The following is a 23,778-nucleotide window of genomic DNA, read 5'->3' as shown; positions in this document are numbered from 1 at the left end:
ATATACTACTGAGCTGTGCACCAATCAGGATGTAGTGTCAGACAGCATCGTTATCCAGATCCAGTTTCTGACTTTTACTTCGTGATTCTGTTTATTCTTGTTAACAAAATTTAAGTCCCTCAGATACTTAGACATGGATGTTAATGTGTTTCATTCTGGTAACTCTTCATCGGTTTTTCCTCCTCTGGAGCTGTCAGACTCTTTCATGTACCTTAACAGTGAGACGCCCATATTAACAACCTACTTGGACATTGAACGCCTCATATTTGTAATTAAAGACGACTATATAAAGACAGCTGGAGAAGCGGGAGGTTTAAAGCTGATGATGATGAAGATGAAGATGTCCTGTAGCTGCGTCTTCTGTTGACACAGATTTACTTTGTGTCCCATGTGATGGACATCCACCATGTCCTTTGTAAGAAGTGAAAGCAGATTTCCTGCAACGCTGACAGCAGCTCATTAGTTTGTGTTACATTGCGATGTGAGCTATGAGATCGCAGTCCGTGTTAAATTTAACGGAGTTAATCCGACAGAAAGCTCAGTGAGTGGAAGCTAAACGCAGGTCGAAGGTCAGCAACCGTCACAACTGCAGATTCATCAGATCATTGACCTAATTCTGGAGCTCAACCTCCAGCTTGTTGGACACGACCTGCTGTCACACTTCAGCTTTGAAACTTTGGATCTTTATTTATCTGGAGGTTCTCTACACGTACATATTCATTATTCTATTCTATTCTATTCTATTCTATTTTAAAGTCAATTAGCAGACGCTTTTATCCAAAGCAACTTACATTTGAGAGGAAGAACAACGCAAGAAGAATTCAAACAAGATCGGACGTCATCATTAAGTGAAAGTCAGACTGCTGGAGTCCAGGTGGACCAGCTGCTGTCATGTAGTGCTAGAGGCAGGGCTATTTTTTTGTTGGTTTGTTTGTTTGTTTTTTTGTTTTGTTTCTTGTTTTTAAAGTTTTTTGTAGTTGTTATAAGTCATTTTGTTTAAATACAACATCACGATTTCATCAAACATCTTCTTGGGCATAAGTGCAGCAGCTTCTTCAGTACCTGGTTGAACCAAAGACCTGGACAAATCTTTCTACCTCATTCTGAGTAGAAGAGTTAAGCTAAGTGTAGAAATGCTCCTTAAACAACTGAGTCTTTAGCTTGCTTTTAAAAGTGGATAAGGACTCTGCAGATCGGACGGAGTTTGGTAGATGGTTCCACCACCGGGAACAACAGAGGAGAAGAGTCTAGCTACTGATGTGGCGCCACCTTGTGGTGGGAGCACTAGGCGTCTTTCACTGGCAGAGCGTAACTGTGGAGAGGGAGTGTAGCTCTGGATTAAGGAGTGAAGGTAGACCGGAGCTGTTTGGGTTATTGTTTTGTAAGCCAGAAGCAGAGCTTTGAATCTGATGCGCTGCAACTGGAAGCCAGTGGAGAGCGATTAGCAGCGGAGTGACATGAGCTCTTTTGGGCTGGTTGAAGACCAGACGTGCTACTGCGTTCTGGATCATCTGCAGAGGTTTAACTGAGCATGCAGGCAGGCCAGCCAGTAAGGAGTTGCAGTAGTCAATGCGTGAAATGACCAGAGCCTGGACCAGGAGCTGGGCCGTGTCTTCAGTCAGGTAGGGTCTGATTCTCCTGATGTTGTAGAGAGCAAATCGGCAAGATTGAGTAACCAAGGCAACATGGTCCTTAAAGGTCAGCTGGTTGTTCACCATGACACCAAGATTCCTGGTAGAAGACGTAGGTACAAGCGTGATGGAGTCAAGCTGCACGCTTATCTGTGGCGGTAAGGAAGGATTGGCTGGAAAGACAATAAGCTCGGTCTTTGACAGATTTAGCTGAAGCTGGCGATCCTTCATCCATGCGGAGATATCAGCAACATGCTGATATTCGCATTGAGACGTTGTGTCGTCAGGTGGGAAAGAAAGGAAAAGCTGAGTGTCATCTGCATAGCAGTGGTAGGAGAAACCATGAGAGCTAATGATGCACCGAGTGAGGAGGTGTATAGTGAAAAGAGAAGAGGGCCAAGCACCGAGCCCTGAGGCACCCCTGTTGTCAGCCCATGTGATCTGGACACGCCCCCTCGCCAAGATACTTTGAAGGATCTTCCTGTGAGGTAGGACGTAAACCACGAGAGGACAGATCCTGAGATGCCAAGCTCCAAGAGTTTGGAGAACAGTATATGATGGTTAACCGTGTCAAAGGCAGCAGACAGGTCCAGCAGTATAAGGACTGAGGATTGACCAGCGGATCTGGCAACCCGTAGGGAATCAGTAACTGACAGGAGAGCAGTTTCAGTAGAGCGGCCTTGCCTATAGCCAGACTGATATGGATCTAATAGGTTGTTGTCTTGGAGGAACTGTGAGACCTGACTGAAGATGGCACGCTCTAGTAGTTTAGACATGAATGGAAGCAGTGAGACTGGCCGGTAGTTTCCAGCCTGGGCTGGGTTGAGTGTGGGTTTCTTCAGCAGCGGGGGAACCCGAGCTTGCTTGAAGGCAGAGGGAAAGACACCGGATTTAAGAGAGGAGGTGATAATATGAGTTACTGCAGGTTTGATTGTAGGTAAAATGCTCTGCAGGATGTCAGAGGGAACAGGATCAAGAGGACAGGTCGTGGGTTTTGAGCTGAACAGAAGTTTAGAGACTTGGTCCTCATTTAGAGATCGGAAGGAGCAGAGTGAGGCACCAGTAGCTGGTTTGGTAAGGCTGAGTTGGTCCGGCTCAGTGAATTGGTTACTGATGGTAGCGACCTTTTCAGTGAAGTAGGAAACAAACATTTCTGCAGTCAGCACAGTGGGAGGCTGAGCAGGTGGTGGAGAGAGAAGAGAGTTAAACACCATGAACATGTCGTGTGTTGGGAGCATTGCGGATCTTGTTCTGATAAAAGGCTATCTTGGCCGCCTTTAGGCTGGATGTGAAAGTTTCAGGTTTTTGCTGCTACTCAGACAAGTCAGTGTGTTCTTTTGATTTGTGCCACTTTCTTTCTGCAGTCCTGAGTCCAGCTCTGTGCTCCCTCAGGACCTCTGTGAGCCATGGACTGGGAGGGTTTTGTCTGGCTGGTTTTGACACCAGAGGACAGAGTTTGTCCAGAGAGGAGGCGAGAGAGGAGCAGAGTGTTTCTGTAGCCTCATTAACAGACAGTAAGGAGAAGTCTGAGTGGGAAGGGAGGGTAGAGGAAACCTCATCAGACAGCTGTGTAGGTCTGAGGGATCTCAAGTTTCTGCTGTAGGACGCCAGTTTTGGAGCCGCTTGAGTGACATGAGGAAGGAAGACAGAGAAATTAACCAGGAAGTGGTCTGAGAGGTGCAGCGGGGTGACGGACAGGTCGGCTGTGGAGCAGTTTCTGGTCAGTACCAAGTCAAGAGTATTACCAGCTTTGTGTGTTGGAGGAGTCTGAACCAGTTTGAACCAGTTGCTGTGGTTTGCCAATGTGAATGTTCATGTCTCCCATGATAATTAGTGGTGTGCCATCATCAGGAATGTCAGAGAGAATCATGTCCATTTCAGAGACAAACTCATCTATACTGCCACCCGGAGGCGGTAAATGACCAGAATGTATGCAGTGATTTTCATTATCTACACCACTTCATCCATTACAGGTCGCAGGTAAGCTGGAGCCTATCCCAGCATTTATCAGGTGAGAGGCAGGTACACCTGGAGAGGTTGCCAGTCCATCGCAGGACTAAAACAGAGAGACAAACAAGCATTCATACTCACTCCCAGGGAGAGTTTAGTCCCCAATTAACCTAAAATCATGTCTTTGGACAGTAGGAGGAAGTCGGAGAACCCGGACAGAACCCATGCATACACGGAGAGAACATTAAAACTCCAAACATGAAAGGCCACCGCCCTCAAGGTTTGAACCTCCCCCCAGCTGAGATTCGAACCTTCAGCAACCTTCGTGCTGTGAGGCCGTGGTGCTAAAGTTAGAGAAGTTTGGAATAAACAAAACCTGCATTAACTAGCAATAAAAAAAAATAAACGTTGTTAAACAATGTGTTTACACGGATTAATTAAAACACGTTGTCGTGCCCATGTATATATATATATATATATATATATATATATATATATATATATATATTTATTTCCTGGTGTTATTGGAGACTTTTGGAAAGTGAGGTGAAAGCACGTTTACTTCTTCTCAGTGAGCAGCCTCCGCCCCTCCCCCGTCCATTAGCTTCCAGGTCCAGATTTGGAGACATCCCCTCTGCTCCAGGACCAGACTGGAAGCTGCTGCTGGCTGATCCCGTCCTGCTTACTGACAAATTAATGCCTGTTAAAGAAGCGTGTGGAGGAAAACATAACTAGCATGTGATCACCAGGAGACCCTGTAAATGCATGTGTCTGCATGGGCATCTGTTTTGAACGCTGGTGAGGGGTGAATGTATCTGGATTTGGGTATGGATGGACACAATGGGTGAAGTGGTCCACAGGCTCGCGGGGTCCTGGGTTCTGTTCCTGGCTCAGTTAGTCAGTCAGACCATCATTTTGCTGTCATCATGCTGAAAAAAAAAAAGATCATCCATCCGCCTGCCCACCTACCCTCCCTCCCTCCCTCCTTCCCTTCCTCCCTCCTTTATTTTCTGCCACTTATCTGGAGTCGGGTTGCGGGGGCTGCTGCCTAAGCAGGGAAACCCAGACTTTCCTCTCCCTGGCCACATTCACCAGCTCATCCGGAGGGATCCAGAGGCGTTCCCAGGCCAGCCGAGAGATGTAGTCCATCCAGCTTGTCCTGGGTTTTCCTCGGGGCCTCTTTCTGCTGGGACGTGCCCGGAAAACATCACCAGGGAGGCGTCCAGGAGGCATCCTAACCAGATGCCCGAGCCACCTCATCTGGCTCCTCTCGATGTGGAGGAGCAGCGACTCTACTCTGAGCCCCTCCCCCCCGGATCACCGAGCTTCTCACCCTATCTCTAAGGGAGAGCCCGACCACTCTGTGGAGAAAACTCATTTCAGCCGCTTGTATTCGCGATCTTGTTTCTTTCTGTCACTACCCACAGCTTGTGACCATAGGTGAGGGTAGGAATATAGATCGACCGGTAAATCGAGAGCCACATCACTGCAGACGCTGCACCGATCCGCCTGTCCATCTCCCGCTCCATCCTTCCCTCACTCCTGAACAAGACCCCGAGGTACGTGAACTCCTCCACTTGGGGCAGGACCCTATTGCAGACCCGGAGAGATCTCTCCACCCTTTTCCGGCTGAGGACCATGGTCTCAGACTTGGAGGTGCTGATTCTCATCCCAGCTGCTTCACACTTGGCTGTGAATCGCTCCAGTGAGAGCTGAAGATCACGGCCCAATGAAGCCAACAGAACCACGTCATCTGCAAAGAGCAGAGACCCAATCCTGAGGCCACCGAACCGGATCCCCTCAACACCTCAGCTGCACCTAGAAATTCTGTCCATAAAAGTTATGAACAGAATCGGTGACAAAGGGCAGCCTTGGCAGAGTCCAACCCGCACTGGAAACGATTCTGATTTACTGCCGGCAATGCGGACCAAGCTCTGACACCGGTCGTACAGGGACCGGACAACTCGTACAAGTGGGTCCGGCACTCCATATTCCCGGAGTACCCCCAGCAAGAGTCCCCGGGGGACACGGTCGAATGCCTTCTCCAAGTTCACAAAACACATGTAGATTGGTTGGGCAAACTCCCATCCCCCCTCAAAGACCCCGAAGAGGTTTTAGAGCTGGTCCACTGTTCCACGACCGGGACGAAAACCACACTGCTCCTCCTCGATTCAAGGTTCGACTATCCGATGGTCAGAGTGACCGGGTTAGTGTGGTTTGGAATATATAATTTTTTAAAATATTTCTCTGTTAGCTTGTGGCGTTTGTTTGTTTTCAGTAGCTCGACATGTTGATTCTGCCAAGTCTTGCCGGGTCTCGCGTTACAGCATTCTCACCTTCTCATCAGAGCTTCTTTTAAATTATGAACCCTAATGGACCCTGAGGTCTTCTGGTACCGGCCTTCTAGTTGTTCCAAGAGCAAGGACCAAAACATACGGCGAGGCCTTGTTTCAGTACTACGGCCCTCGTCTGTGGAACGGTCTGCCGGAGAACCTCAGGGCTGCAGAGACCGTTGATGTTTTTAAAACGAGGCTCAAGACTTTTTTAGCTTTTAACTAAATTTTATTTGATCTTAATTTATGTTACATCATTTTATTTCACTTTTTATTTTCATTTTACTCAACTGTATTACTTATTTATTCATTCATTCATTCTTAGCTGTTCTTATTGTTTCTTTGGTTATTTAATCTTTGTTTTAACTTGTGTTTTCCTCATGGAGATCCTCCAAACCGGGAATTCTGCCTGCTCGGCCTTGGGGTTGTTGCCGTGGTGATCGCCCTTGTCTGGGTGGCTGGGGCCCTGCATGGCAGCCTTATGGCTGAGGTGTGGGCCTCAGTCTGCCCTGATCGGGGTGGTTGCCGTGGTAGCATCCTCTGTGGATATGGGTAGACTGGCTCCTGGTGTGGACGGACCCCCATGATGTTGTTTCCTCACAGTCGCACTCTTCACTGTTAAGATTTTATACCTACATTCAGTTTTGGAGACTGGAGAGTCGTGGTTGAGAAACATTTGATGAGTGTTTTTGTTTATGTAATTCTATTTTCATGTGAGTAAAGGCTTGTTTTTTTGTTTTTGTTTTTTTAAAATATGCATGACATTTTATTTTTGTTTAATCATGTAAAGCGCTTTGTGTTGCCTTCAGCATGAAAAGCTTCCTCTAAATAAAGTTGATTGATTGATAAACTGATCTGCTCTCCTCAGGTTTGACCGACTGGAGGTTTTAGCGGTTTTTTCTTCCACGGTTCTGGTCCAGTTGGGAGCTCTGTTCATCCTGAAGGAAAGGTGGGTCTGGTCAGGACTGACTTTCCTCTCTTCCATCTTTACCTCCATCTCCACACCTCCATCACTTCCTATTCTATTCTATTCTACAGTCATGTAGCAGACACTTTTATCCAAAGCGACTTACATTTGAGAGTAAGAACAACACAAGCAAGAATTCAAACAAGATGGACGTCTTCATTAGGTTGTAGTCAGACTGCTGGAGTCCAGGTGGACTCAGGTGGACCAGGTGCTGTCATGTAGGGCTGGAGGCAGTGCATATAATTTTTTTTTTTTTTTTTTTTTTTAGTCATTTTGTTTAAATACAAGATCATGATTTCATCAAACATCATCTTGGCCATAAGTGCAGCAGCTTCTTCAGTACTTGGTTGAACCAAAGACCTGGACAAATCTTTCTACCTCATTCTGAGTAGAAGAGTTAAGCTAAGTGTGGAAATGCTCCTCAAACAACTGAGTCTTTAGCTTGCTTTTGGAAGTGGATAAGGACTCTGCGGATCGGACGGAGTTTGGTAGATGGTTCCACCACCGGGGAACAACAGAGGAGAAGAGTCTAGCTACTGATGTGGCGCCACCTTGTGGTGGGAGCACTAGGCGTCTTTCACTGGCAGAGTGTAACTGTGGAGAGGGAGTGTAGCTCTGGATTAAGGAGTGGAGGTAGACCGGAGCCGTTTGGGTTATTGTTTTGTAAGCCAGAAGCAGAGCTTTGAATCTGATGCGCTGCAACTGGAAGCCAGTGGAGAGCGATTAGCAGCGGAGTGACATGAGCTCTTTTGGGCTGGTTGAAGACCAGACGTGCTGCTGCGTTCTGGATCATCTGCAGATCATTTGCACTTCCTCCCTACCTCTCCATCTTTACCTCCATCTCTATCTCCATCTATACTTCTCCATCTCTACTAGGGCTGGGTGATTAATCAAATTTTAATCACAATTATGATCTATGATTAACGATCATAATTTTATTCAGCGCGAGTTGCAAACACCTCCCCAGTTAAGGGCTGGACACACGGAGGCGACTTCGCTTCTACTCCATCATTTTCTATGGAACTTGCGCGATGAGGCGGAAATCATTGTCCTCCTCCAGCCAAGCGACACGCGGCATTCGTTCATGTGAAATGTTGCGCTCGTTCATGCAGACATGCACACGGGGGCAACGCGACACAAGAAAATAAAAAAATGCTCCATTTTTGTAGGTTGTGACTAAATAATCCACCAGCTCCCAGAGACACAGAGAGACAAACGTTATAAACAGAACTTTTTCTCAATTAACACAGTGAACAACCCAGATTTAAGAAACTCATCAACACGTTGGACAAATGGCATCACGGCCGTCTCGTCTCCATGTTAGTGGACAGTCTCCCTGCCCTGAATGATGAGGAGGTGTGAAGGACATGGCTACAGTCCAATGTTTCGCCACCGCTACCGACCTGTGGTCAAGCCGCATCAGAGCCTGATATAAATGCCGCATCAGAGCCGGATAAGAGCCGGATATAAATGCTGCATCAGAGCCGGATATAAATGCCGCATCAGAGCCGGATATAAATGCCGCATCAGAGCCGGATAAGAGCCGGATATAAATGCTGCATCAGAGCCGGATATAAATGCCGCATCAGAGCCGGATATAAATGCCGCATCAGAGCCGGATATAAATGCTGCATCAGAGCCGGATAAGAGCCGGATATAAATGCTGCATCAGAGCCGGATATAAATGCCGCATCAGAGCCGGATATAAATGCCGCATCAGAGCCGGATAAGAGCCGGATATAAATGCCGCATCAGAGCCGGATATAAATGTCGCGCTACATTTTATTGACGCGGATTTCATCGTGAAAACAAAATGTCTCCAGATTAATTTTTTCCAGATCACACCAAGCAGAACAAGCTGGTCTGACACTGAACAAGAGCTACGGAGACCTGGTGGAAAGAAACTAGTCTGGATTACTAAAGACAAGCTTCAAATACTATAATATGCTAAATAATATAATCGAGATTATCATTTTTCCCATAATCGAGCAGCTCTAATCTCTACCTCTCCATCTCTACCTCTCCATCTCTACCTCCATCTCTACCTCTTCATCTCTATCTCCATCTCTATCTCCATCTCTACCTCCATCTCTACCTCTTCATCTCTACCTCCATCTCTACCTCTCCATCTCTACGTCCATCTCTACCTCTCCAGCTCTATCTCCATCTCTACCTCCATCTCTACCTCTCCATCTCTACCGCCATCTCTACCTCTCCATCTCTATCTCCATCTCTACCTCTCCACCTCTACCCCCATCTCTACCTCTCCATCTCTATCTCCATCTCTACCTCCATCTCTACCTCTCCATCTCTATCTCCATCTCTACCTCCATCTCTACCTCTCCATCTCTATCTCCATCTCTACCTCCATCTATACCTCTCCATCTCTACCTCCATCTATACCTCCATCTCTACCTCTCCATCTCTACCTCCATCTATACCTCCATCTCTACCTCTCCATCTCTATCTCTCCATCTATACCTCCATCTCTACATCTCTATCTCTCCATCTATACGTCCATCTCTACCTCCATCTCTACCTCTCCATCTCTACCTCCATCTCTATCTCTCCATCTTTACCTCCATCTATACCTCCATCTATACCTCCATCTCTACCTCTCCATCTATATCTATATCTTTACCTCCATCTATACATCTCAATCTCTACGTAGATCTCAACCTCTCCATCTATACCTACGTCTCTACCTCCACCTCTAAAAAACCTCTTAAAAACAGCTTTATCAATTATAGGATCAATGATTCCTCCTGAACCTGGACAGCAGCCTGCAGTCTGGTCCCTGAACGCATCAGGACCAAGGCAGATTTCTTCTTTTTAAGATGTGCTTCATCTGTGGAGAGAAAGGTGATTGGTCCTCCAGGTGAGTCTGATAGGTGTTAACCAGGAAATAACCAGGATTTATTAGTAAAAGTAATGATTATAATAAAAGACGGTTATAGGAAATTTAAATGATTACAGACCAAATTCACCAGGTGGACCTGGAGTTCCAGACACAACCACAATGGCGTCCAGTATGGTTCAGTCTTTATTAGCTTGTGGGAGAAAACTAAGAAATAATTTGATCAGCTTCTCATCAACTTAATCCACGGGTTACTGTTTTTAAAAACGCTGGTTACCACACAAATTCAGGAGAAGATCCAGATATCCAGCAACATGTGATGCCAAACTGACCAATCACAAGAGAGAAATGTTCAGAACAGCTGGTGCGTGAGGCCTGGTCCTGGGACCCGCGGTGACCTGGTTCAGGAAGGTTTTCTGCCACTGACCAGGTCGACTTTGTAAATCAGAATCTGTTGTTGATCCTAGTAAATTAAGGTGAAATAAATAAAGATGGACGACTGTTTGATGTGTTTCCTGTTGTCTTCTGTCCATTGGCTGCTTGTCTCCTCTCATCTGTTTCATGAGTCTCCATCACGTCCCACCGAGGATGGAGTAGACCCACCTGGCTGCTGTTGTTTACTGTGTTTGTTTACTGTGTTTGTTTGTGTCTTGTTAGTGTGGAGCGCCTAATGGAGCAGCCTGAGGTCCATACGTGAGTATTATCCCTCCACACACATCTAAAATGAACACACACAACAGGAGACGCTGCTGCATGTCTCTAAGGACGACACACACACAGCTGCTGTCAGAACGAACAAACAACCGAACTGGACAGATTCAGACTGTCACCGAGACTGACGGACATGTTCATCGTGGACTTCACGCTCTGACAGGATCTATATCCGTCCACATCCAGACCGCGTGGAGGCTGGCCTCGGGCACAGCAACTCCCTTATTTATTTATTTACTTATGTTTTTATACCAGCGTATGAAACTAGAAGACGAAGCAGACCAAGACGATTCTGTTCCAGCTCATTTTACTGATTTAACCCTTAAAACTCCTCCAGATCCCTTCCATCACCACCACCAGCGTCTCAGCAGCGGTGGTGTGTATCTCTGTGGGGTAAATGTGATGGATATTTTACCTTTTAGCTGATCTAAGGAGGTTTTCCAGCATTTCTATCCCGTCCAGGAGGTTTACAATCCAGCCACTAAATGTAGTTTTATTCAGAGACTCTATCTGGTAAATCCACAATGATCCATGATAACAGCATTATTTATCACATTTCACCATAAAAACATCACCATCACTACTATGTTGCTAAGAGACCTCTATTTAGACCTGGACATGAAGATGAAGCCACTTCCTGTCAGACTTTCCACCAATCAGAGAGCTTAGATTGACGGTAACGTCCAATCAGGAGCAGCCAAAGATCAACCAGTGAGCAGAAAGTTCTATGTGTGTGTGAGAAGAAGAAAAATAATGCTCCTCTATGGCTGGAATAAAGCCAAGAAGACGTTTCTGATGCACGGTGGCGCCACAAAGCAGCTGAGCTGGAGTTGGTTTAGTGAGGATAGCAGGTAAATAGTAGCAGGAATGGGTAAGTACACCAATAAAGCTCAACACAGCCATCATACTAGCCAATCAGAGAAGTGGGTGGGGCTTTACCGCAGACACCTGTCAGCATGAGGTTCACCTGAACTTGTGTTTTAACTGTTGGAAGAACATCACAAACTGGCTCTGATGACATGAATGGAAGTGATGATGCTAGACGTTTCTCTGGATGAATGAAACTCAGTAAGTCCACATGGGCAGCGGACCAATAACGTCTGACGACAGCTTCTTCAGTCAGTGTCTATTCGCTGCTTATTACTCATGAGTGGTGTTTCTTTACCTGCCGCCTTCATCTATGTTGATTCGCTCCGTAACAGCTGGAATACGCATGCGACTAAACCTAGAGCTCCTTGTGATTGGTCATTGAGCTGTTTAAAACACGAAGAAGAGAAACACGCTAGCTGGGTGTTTAGCATGTGACCAGGGACGTCTCTGCAGTAAGGGCTGGAGATGTTAGTGGAGATGGCTTGGCTGAGAGAAACGGGCCAGAAAGGAAAGATTGTGGGTTTGTGGTGCAGCCAGCTGCCTGTTGTGCACAATATGTCATAAAACCAGCAACAGCAGAAACCCGAAGCTAATAGGGTCAGAGTGAACTTTCTAGATCACTGTTACTCAGTTTGGTTCTACAAGGGCCGCCTATGCAGGTTGTCAATGTTTCCTGCTCCAACACACTTGATTGTGCAGAACTTCATAGGCTGTTGGATCCATTTAATTTGCATCAGTTGTGTTGGAGCGGGTAACCATTAAAAAACTGCAGGATAGCGGCCCTTGTAGAACCTATTTGAGTATCCCTGTTCTAGACTACCTGTAGCCCACCGCCTCTGCAGAAATCCCAATACAGCCAGTACAAAATGGTGCAGCCACACTGGAGGTGTTTGGTTTTAGTGCAAAACATGGATAATGTGTGAATTTCTCTCAGCAGGACAGTTTTATTGTTGCAGTTCTTTCTGTTAATTTGTTCGTGGTTGTCTAGTTTAAAACGGCTCTGAACTGGTTGAAGCCCTTACTCGGTCAAACCTTGCAAATAGCTGAAAACATCCAAAGTCCATGAAAGCCATCTCTGACGACGTTCTTCTTCCTTTGGGAATCGATAAAGAAGAAAGAACTGCAACAATAAAACTGTCCTGCTGAGAGAAATTCACACATTATCCATGTTTTGCACTAAAACCAAACACCTCCAGTGTGGCTGCACCATTTTGTACTGGCTGTACTGGGATTTCTGCAGAGGCGGTGGTCTACAGGTAGTCTAGAACAGGGATACTCAAATAGGTTCTACAAGGGCAGCTATCCTGCAGTTTTTTAATGTTTCCCCGCTCCAACACAATTGATGCAAATTAAATGGATCCAACAGCCTATGAAGTTCTGCACAATCAAGTGTGTTGGAGCAGGAAACATTGACAACCTGCATAGGCGGCCCTTGTAGAACCAAACTGAGTAACAGTGATCTAGAAAATTCACTCTGACCCTATTAGCTTCGGGAAATGTATCAATACTGAATATAATACGCTGATATTTAGCGTCATGTGACTCAGTCTCGTTTCGTGGATCAATACATCGTGTTCAGAGAGGCTGGTGGAAGGAACTGGAGCATCACATATCTCATTGATCACTGATCAATCTTCACGATCAGTTGGGAAACATTCAGGGAGTCAGAAAAAAGAGTCTGAAGAGACTTCTAATGTGTCTGCCATGTTTGTTTTCTCTCTGCAGAGGCCGCCTATTGGTCGGGACCTTCGTCGCCCTCTTCTTCAACCTACTGACGTTGCTGTCCATCAGGAACAAGCCCTTCACCTTCGTCTCTGAAGGTACGTCCCAGTTAAAACAGTTTATCTCCAGTTCTAGCTGCTTCTAGCCTTTGTCTCTGAATAGCAATAGCAGCAACACTAAAACTGCGGGCTCCCATATTAGCAGTTAACGCTAGACTCTGTGCTACCATGTTAATAGCTAAAGCTAAAACCGTGGGCTCCAATATTAGCAGTTAATGCTAAGACTCTGTTACCACGTTAGTATTTAAAGCTAAAACCGCGGGCTCCCACATTAACAATAACGCTAAGAATCTGTGCTACCTTTTTAAGAGGTAAAGCTATAATTGCGGGCTCCCACATTAGCAGCTAACACTAATATAGCAGGCTCCCACATTAGCAGCTAAAACTAATACAGCAGGCTCCCACATTAGCAGCTAAAACTAATACAGCAGGCTCCCACATTAGCAGCTAAAACTAATACAGCAGGCTCCCACATTAGCAGCTAACACTAATATAGCAGGCTCCCACATTAGCAGCTAACACTAATACAGCAGGCTCCCACATTAGCAGCTAACACTAATATAGCAGGCTCCCACATTAGCAGCTAACACTAATACAGCAGGCTCCCACATTAGCAGCTAAAACTAATACAGCAGGCTCTCACATTAGCAGCTAAAATTAATACAGCAGGCTCCCACATTAGCAGCTAACACTAATACAGCAGGCTCCCACATTAGCAGCTAACACTAATATAGCAGGCTCCCACATTAGCAGCTAAAACTAATACAGCAGGCTCCCACATTAGCAGCTAACACTAATATAGCAGGCTCCCACATTAGCAGCTAAAACTAATACAGCAGGCTCCCACATTAGCAGCTAACACTAATACAGCAGGCTCCCACATTAGCAGCTAAAACTAATACAGCAGGCTCTCACATTAGCAGCTAAAACTAATACAGCAGGCTCCCACATTAGCAGCTAAAACTAATACAGCAGGCTCCCACATTAGCAGCTAACACCAATATAGCAGGCTCCCACATTAGCAGCTAAAACTAATACAGCAGGCTCCCACATTAGCAGCTAAAACTAATACAGCAGGCTCCCACATTAGCAGCTAAAACTAATACAGCAGGCTCCCACATTAGCAGTTAACACTAATACAGCAGGCTCCCACATTAGCAGCTAACACTAATATAGCAGGCTCCCACATTAGCAGCTAACACTAATATAGCAGGCTCCCACATTAGCAGCTAACACTAATACAGCAGGCTCCCACATTAGCAGCTAAAACTAATACAGCAGGCTCCCACATTAGCAGCTAACACTAATATAGCAGGCTCCCACATTAGCAGCTAAAACTAATATAGCAGGCTCCCACATTAGCAGCTAACACTAATACAGCAGGCTCCCACATTAGCAGCTAACACTTAGTAAAGGAGTTCCCACAGTAGCAACTATTTAAAACATAGCACCAAGTTATGTCAGTACTTATGTGTGTGAAATAATCTGATAACTGTGAATGTAACCAACCTCACTGCCTCACTGCTCATGGCATCTCTTCTTCTTCTATGGTTTTCCTTCCTCCCACTTAACCCCCCCCCCCCCCGATTGAATGAGGTCAGTGTGTTCCTGTGTGTGCGTGGCTGTGTGCTCGTGTGTTCCTGTGTGTGCGTGGCTGTGTGCTCGTGGGCGTGGCTGTGTGCTCATGTGTTCCTGTGTGTGTGTGGCTGTGTGCTCGTGTGTTCCTGTGTGTGCGTGGCTCTGTGCTCGTGTGTTCCTGTGTGTGCGTGACTCTGTGTTCGTGTGTTCCTGGTGTGCGTGGCAGTGTGCTCGTGTGTTCCTGTGTGTGTGTGGCTGTGTGCGTGTGTGTTCCTGTGTGTGCGTGGCTGTGTGCTCGTGTCTTCCTGTGTGTGCGTGGCTGTGTGCTCGTGTGTTCCTGTGTGTGCGTGACTTTTCTGCTTGTGTTTCTACTTCAGTCTCGCTTAACTTTTGACATTTTGGAGAGATGAACACACAAACATTGACACTTCAGCCCAGCACACACACGTTTGCACTTGGTACGCACATGCACGTACATGCACTGTGATGGACTAAAGTACATTATGTAACCGTGTTCCAGACGGCGGTGGGGGTTGGGGGGGGGGGGGGGTGCCACGTTGTTTGTCCTCGTAGACACAGATCATAAATAAGTCACTCCATTAAAATGTTTGTTTGGACTGACTCACCCTGCTGGAAAACAAACAAAACACACACTCCGTGGCGAGCGCACACACACTCCTCCTGAGCGGGATGTGGAGGCCTTCGACCCGACAGGAGCGTCATGCTCGGCCACGTCGCCGCACATTGAAGGTGCGACGATGAGCCCAGCTGGTCTTTTTTTAAACAAGATTGGGTCATATTTATATTCTGCTGGGGAAGAACACGCCAGTGGCTCGACCCTGACGGCTTGATGCCGACAGTTCGATGCCGATGACACAATCCCAGTGGTCCGACGCTCCGGGGTTTCCAAGATTAAAGACGTCCTCAGACCTATGATACTAGGTATCAGGTGATCTATCTGTAAACGGGACAGATGACGCTAATGCTGACAGTGGGTCTTTGCCCAGTTTTACTATGTTTAAGTGTGTAATGCATCACACTGAAGTTTAAGCAAAAACAACACTACCCGCATTCTGCCCTAAAATCAGCTAAAAATCCAGAATGAAGCAAACTTTTATTTGTAAAGTGTTTTGCCTGCCAGCGGCAGCACAGAGTGCTTTACATGGTAAAAACAGTTTTTGCATGTTGAAGTAAAACAAGCCTTCACACACCAAAGTAAGTAACATAGTAATTAAAACACTCACTCATTATTATCTCTCACGCAGTCACACAGACGTCCACACACATCCGCAAACAAAAATGATGTGATAGAATGAAATAAAGTAACATAAAACTAAGACATGAATTAGATCAAATTAAATCAAATTCAGGTAGAAACTAAAAAGGTCTTGAGCATCTTTTTAAAAGCATCAACAGTCTCTGCAGCCCTGAGGTTCTCTGGCAGGCTGTGGAAACCAACTCCGGGTCTCCTGATGACGTCCCCAAGAGACAACATGGACAGATTAAAAAGAATCGGGCCTAGAACTGGTCCCTGGGGAACCCCACGTTTTATTTCATGGATTTCTGAGGAGCAGGCATCCACACTTACAAAGAATTTTTGATTGGTGAGATAGGAGTAAAACAGTACCTGAGAGGCCCACCAGACTTCTGAGTCTGTCTGATAAAACCTGGTGATCTGCTGTACTGAAGATGGCTCTAAGATCCAGTAAAACCAGGACAGAAAGTTTCTGTGAGTCTGAGTTAAATCTAAGACCATTAACAATCTTTAAAACTGGGGTTTGTCCTAAAACCAGACTGATATTTTTCTAAAATCTTGTGTTTAGGCAAAAACTCATGTAATTGCATAAAGACCTTTTTTTTTATCATTTTAATTAAAAATGGCGCGGTGGATGCAATTCTGTAGTTATCAAGAATGTCTGGGTCTAAATTCCTCTTCCTCAGAAGGGCCTTACCACCGCCGTTCTAAAGGCAGATGGGAAGACGCCCGTCTGAAGGGACTAGTTCACCACGTCTAAAAGCTCGCGCTCAAAGGAACCATGAAATGTTTTAAAAGTGATGTGGGAACTGGGTCTAAAAGGCAGGTTGTGGGTTTAGTTGGGAGAAAACTGGACATCAAACAGGACAAACTCTCCAGTGTTTCCTCGGGTAAAATCAGAGTTCAGGTCTGTTAAAGTCAACATGTCATTGAAGGTTGATCTAGTAGCATCGATCTTATTTCTGAAGTGGTCTGCAAAGTCCTCTCATGCAGCATCTGATGCAGGCCTGGATGGCTGGTTAGAATCTGTTTATTTAAAGATCAGTTGTCCTCTAAAGGAATTTGGGGTTAAAATCTATTTCTAAAATAAATGTTCTGGCCTGTTTAACTGTTTTACCTATTGTAGGTTTTGAGTTCTTTTAAAATAATGATAAAAATTGATTTTGTTTTCCTCCATTTTCCCTCAGTTTTCCTGCAGTTTCTTTTGAGGTCTTTGATTAGTTCATGTCTCCACGGTGGCATGGGTTTGGATTTTATTACTTTAGTGTTAAGTGGAGCTGCAGCATCGATGGCTGACTTTAGTTTGCTGTTAAAATGATCCACAACAAAATCATAGATGCAGGTGAACTGAGCAGCTGTTTGGTTTAACATGTCCATACAACGTGCAGCCACTTCAGGAGTTATATATAAACACTACGCACAGTTAACGGATGCCATTTTGCCAATGTAGCAGAACGGGTTTATACCATTAATCAATTAAACTTACAGCTACCTATCAGGGTGGCAGAATTTTTTTTTTTTATTTAACCTTTATTTAACCAGGTAAAAAAAATGTTTGAGAACCAGTTCTCATTTACAAACATGAACTGGCCAAGAGGCCCCAGCAGGAATAAATAACATACATACATACAAACATACAACTGTGCATACACAGGACCACAATGCTACAATACAAATTAAAAAAGCGCAGAGTGAGTACAAATATATAAAAATTAAAGGGGGAAAGGGAGTAGAACACAGTATATAAGACAGATCTATGTGAAAGAAAAAGTAGTGGAGAAATGTTTGTATCTAAGGGAGAGTCAGCATCATCAGCAGGAACAAGTATCTACAATAATCTGTTGAAGTCTCTGTCTAAACAGAGAAACAGATATCAGAGATGGAAGTTTGAGAGTGTTCTGCAGTGTGTTCCAGTCATTTGCAGCGGCAAAGTGGAAGGCGTTACGGCCGAAAACAGTGGCGGTTTTGGGAATGATGAGCTTAATAAATTCGGATGACCTGGTGTGATAAGTGCTGTGAGCGAAGTGGAGAAGAGATGAGAGATAGAAAGGTGTCTTGTGTAAGATTGACTTGTAAATAAAAAGAAACCAATGATGGAGTCGCCGAGTGTGAAGGGAGGGCCAGCCCACCAATTTATAGAGATCACAGTGGTGGGTGTGGAAAGGGGCGTTTGTGGCAAAGCGTATGGCTGAGTGGTAGAGAGTGTCTAGTTTTTTAAGGGCTGAGCTTGATGCCATTTTATAAATGATGTCACCATAGTCAAAAATTGGGAGTAAAGTCAATTTGACTAAAGTGCATTTGGTTGCGTGAGTGAAAGAGGCTTTATTACGGAAAAGAAAGGCTAATCTGGCTTTTATTTTGGCGTGAAGATTATTGATGTGGGTGACGAATGACAGAGATGAATCCAGCCAGATGCCCAGGTACTTATAGGAGTTGACATAATCCAAAGCCGTGCCGTCTAGGCAGGTGAGTATTGGTAGGGTGTCAGCGCCAGTTTTCCGACTAAAAAGGATGCACTTTGTTTTACTGGAGTTGAGGCGAAGGTGGAGGTTGTGGAAGGACTGCTCTACTGAAGAGAGGCTGAGTTGATGAACAGCTGCAGCAGCTTGTGGAGGGGGGCCGACTGAATACAAAATGGTGTCATCGGCATACAGGTGGATCCGAGAGCTGCCAGCAGCTTTATCTATGTCATTGATGTAAATGGAGAAAAGGGTGGGGCCCAGAATAGACCCTTGAGGCACACCTTTTGAGATAATGAGTGCTTCTGACATGATATTTTTTGCTTTCACTAACTGTGCACAGTCAGAAAGGAAGCTGGAGAACCAGTCACAGCAGGAGATGGACAGACCAATACTGGAGAGCCTTTGTAGAAGGATCTTATGGTCAACTGAATCAAATGTCTTGGCAAGGTCAATAAAGGTGGCTAAGCAGACCTGCTTGGAGTCTAGTGCTGTTATGACATCATCCAGGACCTTCGCGGTGGCTGTTATACATCCATGGCCAGGCCAAAAGCCAGACTGCAGGTCAGACAGAATGTGGTTTGAGTCAAGGAAGCAGTTTAGTTGTTTGAGCACTAGCTTCTCCAGGACCTTGGCTAAACACGGAAGTATGGAGATGGGTCGGTAACAGTTTGGATTCGTGCCACAGCCACCTTTGAAGAGTGGAGAAACCATGGCTGATTTCCAGTCGGAGGGGAGGATGGAGTACTGTAAGGACCTATTAAACAGACTTGTGACAGGTGCTGCAATAATGTGAGCAGCTGCTTTCAGGAACCTGGAATGAAGACCATCAAGGCCAGCAGATTTGTTCGGATCCAGCTTAGTGAGCTCATCCTGCACTTCCGAGATGGAGAAAGGTGAGAAGGAAAAAGGTGTGTTGTTCAGTGGAGAAGGCTGAAAATCTAATGAGGCTGAGTCGACCTCACTTGCTGAAGCCAAGTCTGGACCTGAGACAGGGGAAACTTGGGCCGCATTGACAAAGCGATGATTGAGGAGTAAGGCCATACGAGCCTTATCAGTAATAACAATGTCATTGAATATCATAGAGATTGGTAGCTGAGGGGAGGCAAGCTTATTCTCCATGATCTTGACGGTTTTCCAGAACTTCTTCGCATCAGAGCCACAGGTGGAAAATTTCTCCTTAAAATGGGAGATTTTAGCGTTCCTGATGGCCTGTGTTGTTTTGTTCCTGAATTGCCGAAAGGCAAGCCAGTCCGCCGGGGATTGTGTGGAGCGGGCTTTCCGTCAAAGGGTGTTCTTATGATGGATAAGTTCAGCCAGATCATGGGAAAACCAGGGGCTATAACTATTCTTGATTCTGCATTTTCTCAATGGAGCATGTTTATTGACAATTAGACTGAATGTATTTTTGAAAAAATACCATGCCTCATCCAGGGAGGGAGCAGAGCCAACTCTATCCCAGGTCACCACCTCAACATCCTGAAGAAAGGCTTGCATGTTAAGATTCTTGAGAGAGCGCTTGTTTACAATGACTGGGGGTCTTTTGACTGAACAGCCAATGCTTACACAGGCAATAGCACAGTGATCGCTTATTTGGCTGAAAACACCAGACTGATAGTTAGATGGGGTGTTGGTGAGAATGAGGTCAATCAGCGTGGAAGATGAGGGAGATTTTAGATTTGGTCTGGTGGGCTCAGATATTAATTGAGTAAGATTTAGAGCATCAAATTGCTGCAAAACTGTGTCAGGAGGGTTAACCATATCCCAGTTTAAATCACCCAAAAGAACAAACTCAGAGGTTGTGAATGGTACAAGGAGCTGACTAATGGCTGAGAGTGCAGAAGCTGGTGCAGAAGGTGCTCTGTAGCAGACAGCAACAGTGAGAACAAAACTGGCTGAAAGTCTAAGCTTTAATATCAGCAACTCAAACTGTTTGGGGACAGACTTAGATAGAACAGCAGCACATTGCAAATGATCTTTAACATACATGGCTACACCACCGCCCCTAGTGGCTCTGTCTTTATGAAATACATTATAACCTGGTATAAATATGTCCTGATCAGTGACACTTTTTTTTAACCAGGACTCGGAAACAGCTAAAACATCAGGATTAGCAGTATGTAACAATGTTTTTAAATGATCAAAATGCTTTGGATTTAGAAGGCTGCAGATATTTACGTGTAAAAACCCCAAGGATTTGCGGTTACAGAAGTCTCTGAATAACAGTTGTGAAGTAGCAGTAGGACTATCTATACCAGGACCAGGATTTGGGTGAACATTCCCAGAGATAAAAAGCATGAGAATAATTAACAAGCGCCAGATGGCAGCACCGAGGGAAAGTCGTTGTTTAACCTTTATTGAAGGCATAACCGCGAGCAGAGAGTTAGAGTCAAAGAGCTGCACAAAACCTCGTCCGCCGAAGCCAGTAGGAAGCGCAGCGCGGCCGGCCGCACAACAAGCCGGACCGCATACCACGATGCTAACCACAGAAGCAGCCAATCACCGGGCTTGGAAAAGCCGTGCTGTACAGGTAGCCAAGGGATCCAACGCTGAACCAGCCACGACAAGCCGTGAGACCACAAAGTCGCCGAGGAGCAGCGGTTGCGCCGTTAGCCGAGTCAGCTAGCTGAGGACTAACCCAGGTACAGCAACACCTGAGCGGCAGGCCTTGCAGACAAAAGACCAGATCAACCCTCGGGGATACGATCAGGTAACTTCCAGAAAAGTGTTGCCATTCAAGACTGCAATTAAAAGTGCTTACAAAGCTTAAAGAGTATCAATATAGACAGACTCAGACACGGACAGATAGACGAGACATCCTGCCGGCAGCCATCTTTACGTAATAGCAGATTCATGAATCTCAATGCCCCAAAGCTATTATTAAAAACATATAGACTATTATCCAAACTAGAAGACTCAATCTGTCTTCCAACTTCAAAATGGGAGGGTGACTTATCCAGTAACTTTAATAAAGATAAATGGTCACAAATATGTTTAAACACCTTTAAAATGACTAAGAATTCAAATATGCAACTAATACAATTCAAAATTCTGCATAGAACTCATTATACAGGACAAAGGATGTTCAGGATGGGTCTGTCACAATCAAACATCTGCACACACTGCAATGAAAACACACCAGACAACTATCTCCATGCCTTGTGGTCCTGCACACCTGTCCGCAGGTTCTAGCTTCAGGTATGTGTGGACATGTCAACATGGTTTAAATGTAATATTCCTACAATCCCCGCACTGTGTCTACTAAGTGACTTGGGTGACATTAATATGGCAATTTACTCTGCACACATGATACGCACAGCATTATGCATCACAAAGAAAACTATCCTTGTGAACTGGAAAAACAAAAATAATCTGTGTATTCAGCAGTTTAGGAATCTCTTAGTTGACCACATCAGTACTGAGACAATGTCTGCTTCCTCAAAGAACTATTTAACTGAATCTCATTCCCTCTGGTCCCCTGTGCTTAGCTCCATTACTTAGTGTAGGTGGAGGACTGTGACCTCGTTGTTTTGGGGATTGGATGATGGTGGGGGTGCCTGGTTGGGGGTTCTGGTGCCCAGGGTGGGCCTGGGGGTGGTGGGCCACAGGTCTGGGCTCTCCCACTGTCCTCCTACTCCTCTCCTTCCCCCCTAGGCATGTGGTGGGTGGGGCCTTCTGGGGTTGGACCCCTCTCCTTCCCCTCTTTCTCTCACACACACACGTAGGGACTTGGGGGGCATGCATGTAATGCGGGGTGAAGTGGAGGGGCGTCTAAGTGGCCTCCTCGGCTCCACCCTGTGGCGACTCGCCTCTCAGTTTTAATTACACTTAGACACCAAAACACAAGAACATAACACAAACAACGTCTGGGGGGTGTGTCATGTAGTTCATGGTCAGTGAGGCTTATCGTGTGGCCTCACTTCCAGCATGGTGTGGTCACTGCCCCTCAATTTTAATTGTTAATAACACACACTTCACAGCCATGAGCAGGGAGGGTGAGGGCAATGGGGACCTCTCACACACCTGTTTCCTGGGCCCCACTGGGGGCAGGCAGAGGGAGGTGGTTGCCTCAGGGACCGGGCTCCAGGCTGGCTGTGCTGATGGGGGCTACTGGCCATGGGGGGCTGGTTTTGGGGCTCTGGTCCACTGGACATGTCTCCCATAGGGCATGATTGGAGGGTTAAGTGTGATGTGGTGTGTGAAAGTGAATGTTCGTGGGTACAGTACAGGGGAGGCTGTGAGTTAGGGGTTACGGGGCAGGTAGATGGGGATAATGGGTGGGTGGGGTAGGGCGGGAGTGGCTAGAGAAAGGATGGTGGGGGGAGGAGGGTGTAACAGGAAAGGGGGGAGGGGTAAGAGGATGGGAGCGTGGTCGATGATGCCCTGGTTCCCATGGTGATGCAGCTGTAGCATTGTAGTACTGGCCCATGACACGTGGTTGTCTGGAGGGGCCTGGTTCTCTTGGGGGCTGCCTCTGGGTTCTTGGGGCTCAGGGCCCTTCGCTCTGGCCGCCCTGTATGGCCGGAGCCTGGCGGGGTCGGTGGTTGCTGATCTTGGCCCGGTGGGGCCTGTACCCCATGACCATGGGGACTCTGGCTGGGGCCTTCCTTCCCCTCTCTGGGTGAGTCCGGGGTGGTCCTCGAGGTGGGGGGGCTTGGGTTGGTGTTCCAGGATTGCTGCCGATGGCCGGGTCTCTGGGCCGCCCTAGTCTGCCTCTAGCCTCCGTAGAGGTGTGGCCTCATCTCTGATCCTCCTCATTCCTCATCCTCTGCATGCTGACTCAGCACTGAGGTGTCCAGTAGGTTTATACACTAAGAGATGCGTTGGTTCAGGTGTGTGTGTTTCTGGCTCTTTGGTTGTTGTTGTGATACATGTTGTTGTTGCTGTCTTGGTTATTTTTTAGGAACTCCTGATGATTGTCTACTAAGTTTACCTGTAAAAGCTGCAGGAAATTATACATTAAATACATATATATTTATATTTAAAATAAATCAGATTGTCAAGAGGAGCCTTATACCCATAAAGCTTCTCAAATGTGTTCAACACAACACAGCAGCCAGACCATCATTCTGCCGCCACCGTGCTGGACAGGACCAGATAGGAAACAAAATCAACAAAAGAGAGAGAGAAAATTAAGGAAACAGCTGGTTCCTGATTCTTCTGAAACTGAACAAGCTGAAATCAGGATTCATTTACAGTCACACAGATCGATTCTGATCAGGAACTCATCAGCTATAACCAATAATCAATCACCACATGTTCAGGGGATTCCTGTTAGATCCCAGATGTTGTTGTTCTGCTATGTAATAATGAATCTTCTGTCTCTCTGCAGCCGCCAGCAGCAGCTGGCTTCAGGAACATGTGGCCGACCTCAGCCGAAGGTAAG

At 46.0% G+C, this 23,778-nt stretch overlaps 1 protein-coding gene and 2 long non-coding RNA genes across 5 annotated transcripts in view; 1 reads left to right on the top strand and 2 right to left on the bottom strand.

Moving 5' to 3' along the window:
• Positions 1–23,778, top strand: part of slc30a6 (solute carrier family 30 member 6) — a 109,258-nt gene that overhangs the window by 72,653 nt on the left and 12,827 nt on the right. For all 3 annotated transcript variants that reach the window (XM_042009888.1, XM_042009889.1, XM_042009890.1), the window contains 4 exons: positions 6,783–6,863; positions 10,396–10,431; positions 13,045–13,139; positions 23,725–23,773. In XM_042009888.1, coding sequence (XP_041865822.1) covers positions 6,783–6,863; positions 10,396–10,431; positions 13,045–13,139; positions 23,725–23,773 — 261 coding nt within the window. The remainder of the gene's footprint in view (positions 1–6,782; positions 6,864–10,395; positions 10,432–13,044; positions 13,140–23,724; positions 23,774–23,778) is intronic.
• Positions 1,591–9,957, bottom strand: LOC121655330. Its single transcript, XR_006013163.1, has 3 exons — positions 9,869–9,957; positions 7,692–7,694; positions 1,591–1,601 (listed from the first exon to the last, which is right to left on the bottom strand). It is a non-coding gene; the product is annotated as an uncharacterized LOC121655330 (long non-coding RNA).
• On the bottom strand, positions 8,982–9,368 carry LOC121655324. Its single transcript, XR_006013157.1, has 3 exons — positions 9,273–9,368; positions 9,209–9,222; positions 8,982–9,030 (listed from the first exon to the last, which is right to left on the bottom strand). It is a non-coding gene; the product is annotated as an uncharacterized LOC121655324 (long non-coding RNA).

The sequence above is a fragment of the Melanotaenia boesemani genome, chromosome 16 (genome assembly GCF_017639745.1).
Source record: "Melanotaenia boesemani isolate fMelBoe1 chromosome 16, fMelBoe1.pri, whole genome shotgun sequence".
Lineage (NCBI taxonomy): Eukaryota > Metazoa > Chordata > Actinopteri > Atheriniformes > Melanotaeniidae > Melanotaenia > Melanotaenia boesemani.
The sequence above is the reverse complement of the archived record's forward strand: the minus strand, read 5'-3'. Positions and strand labels throughout refer to the sequence as shown.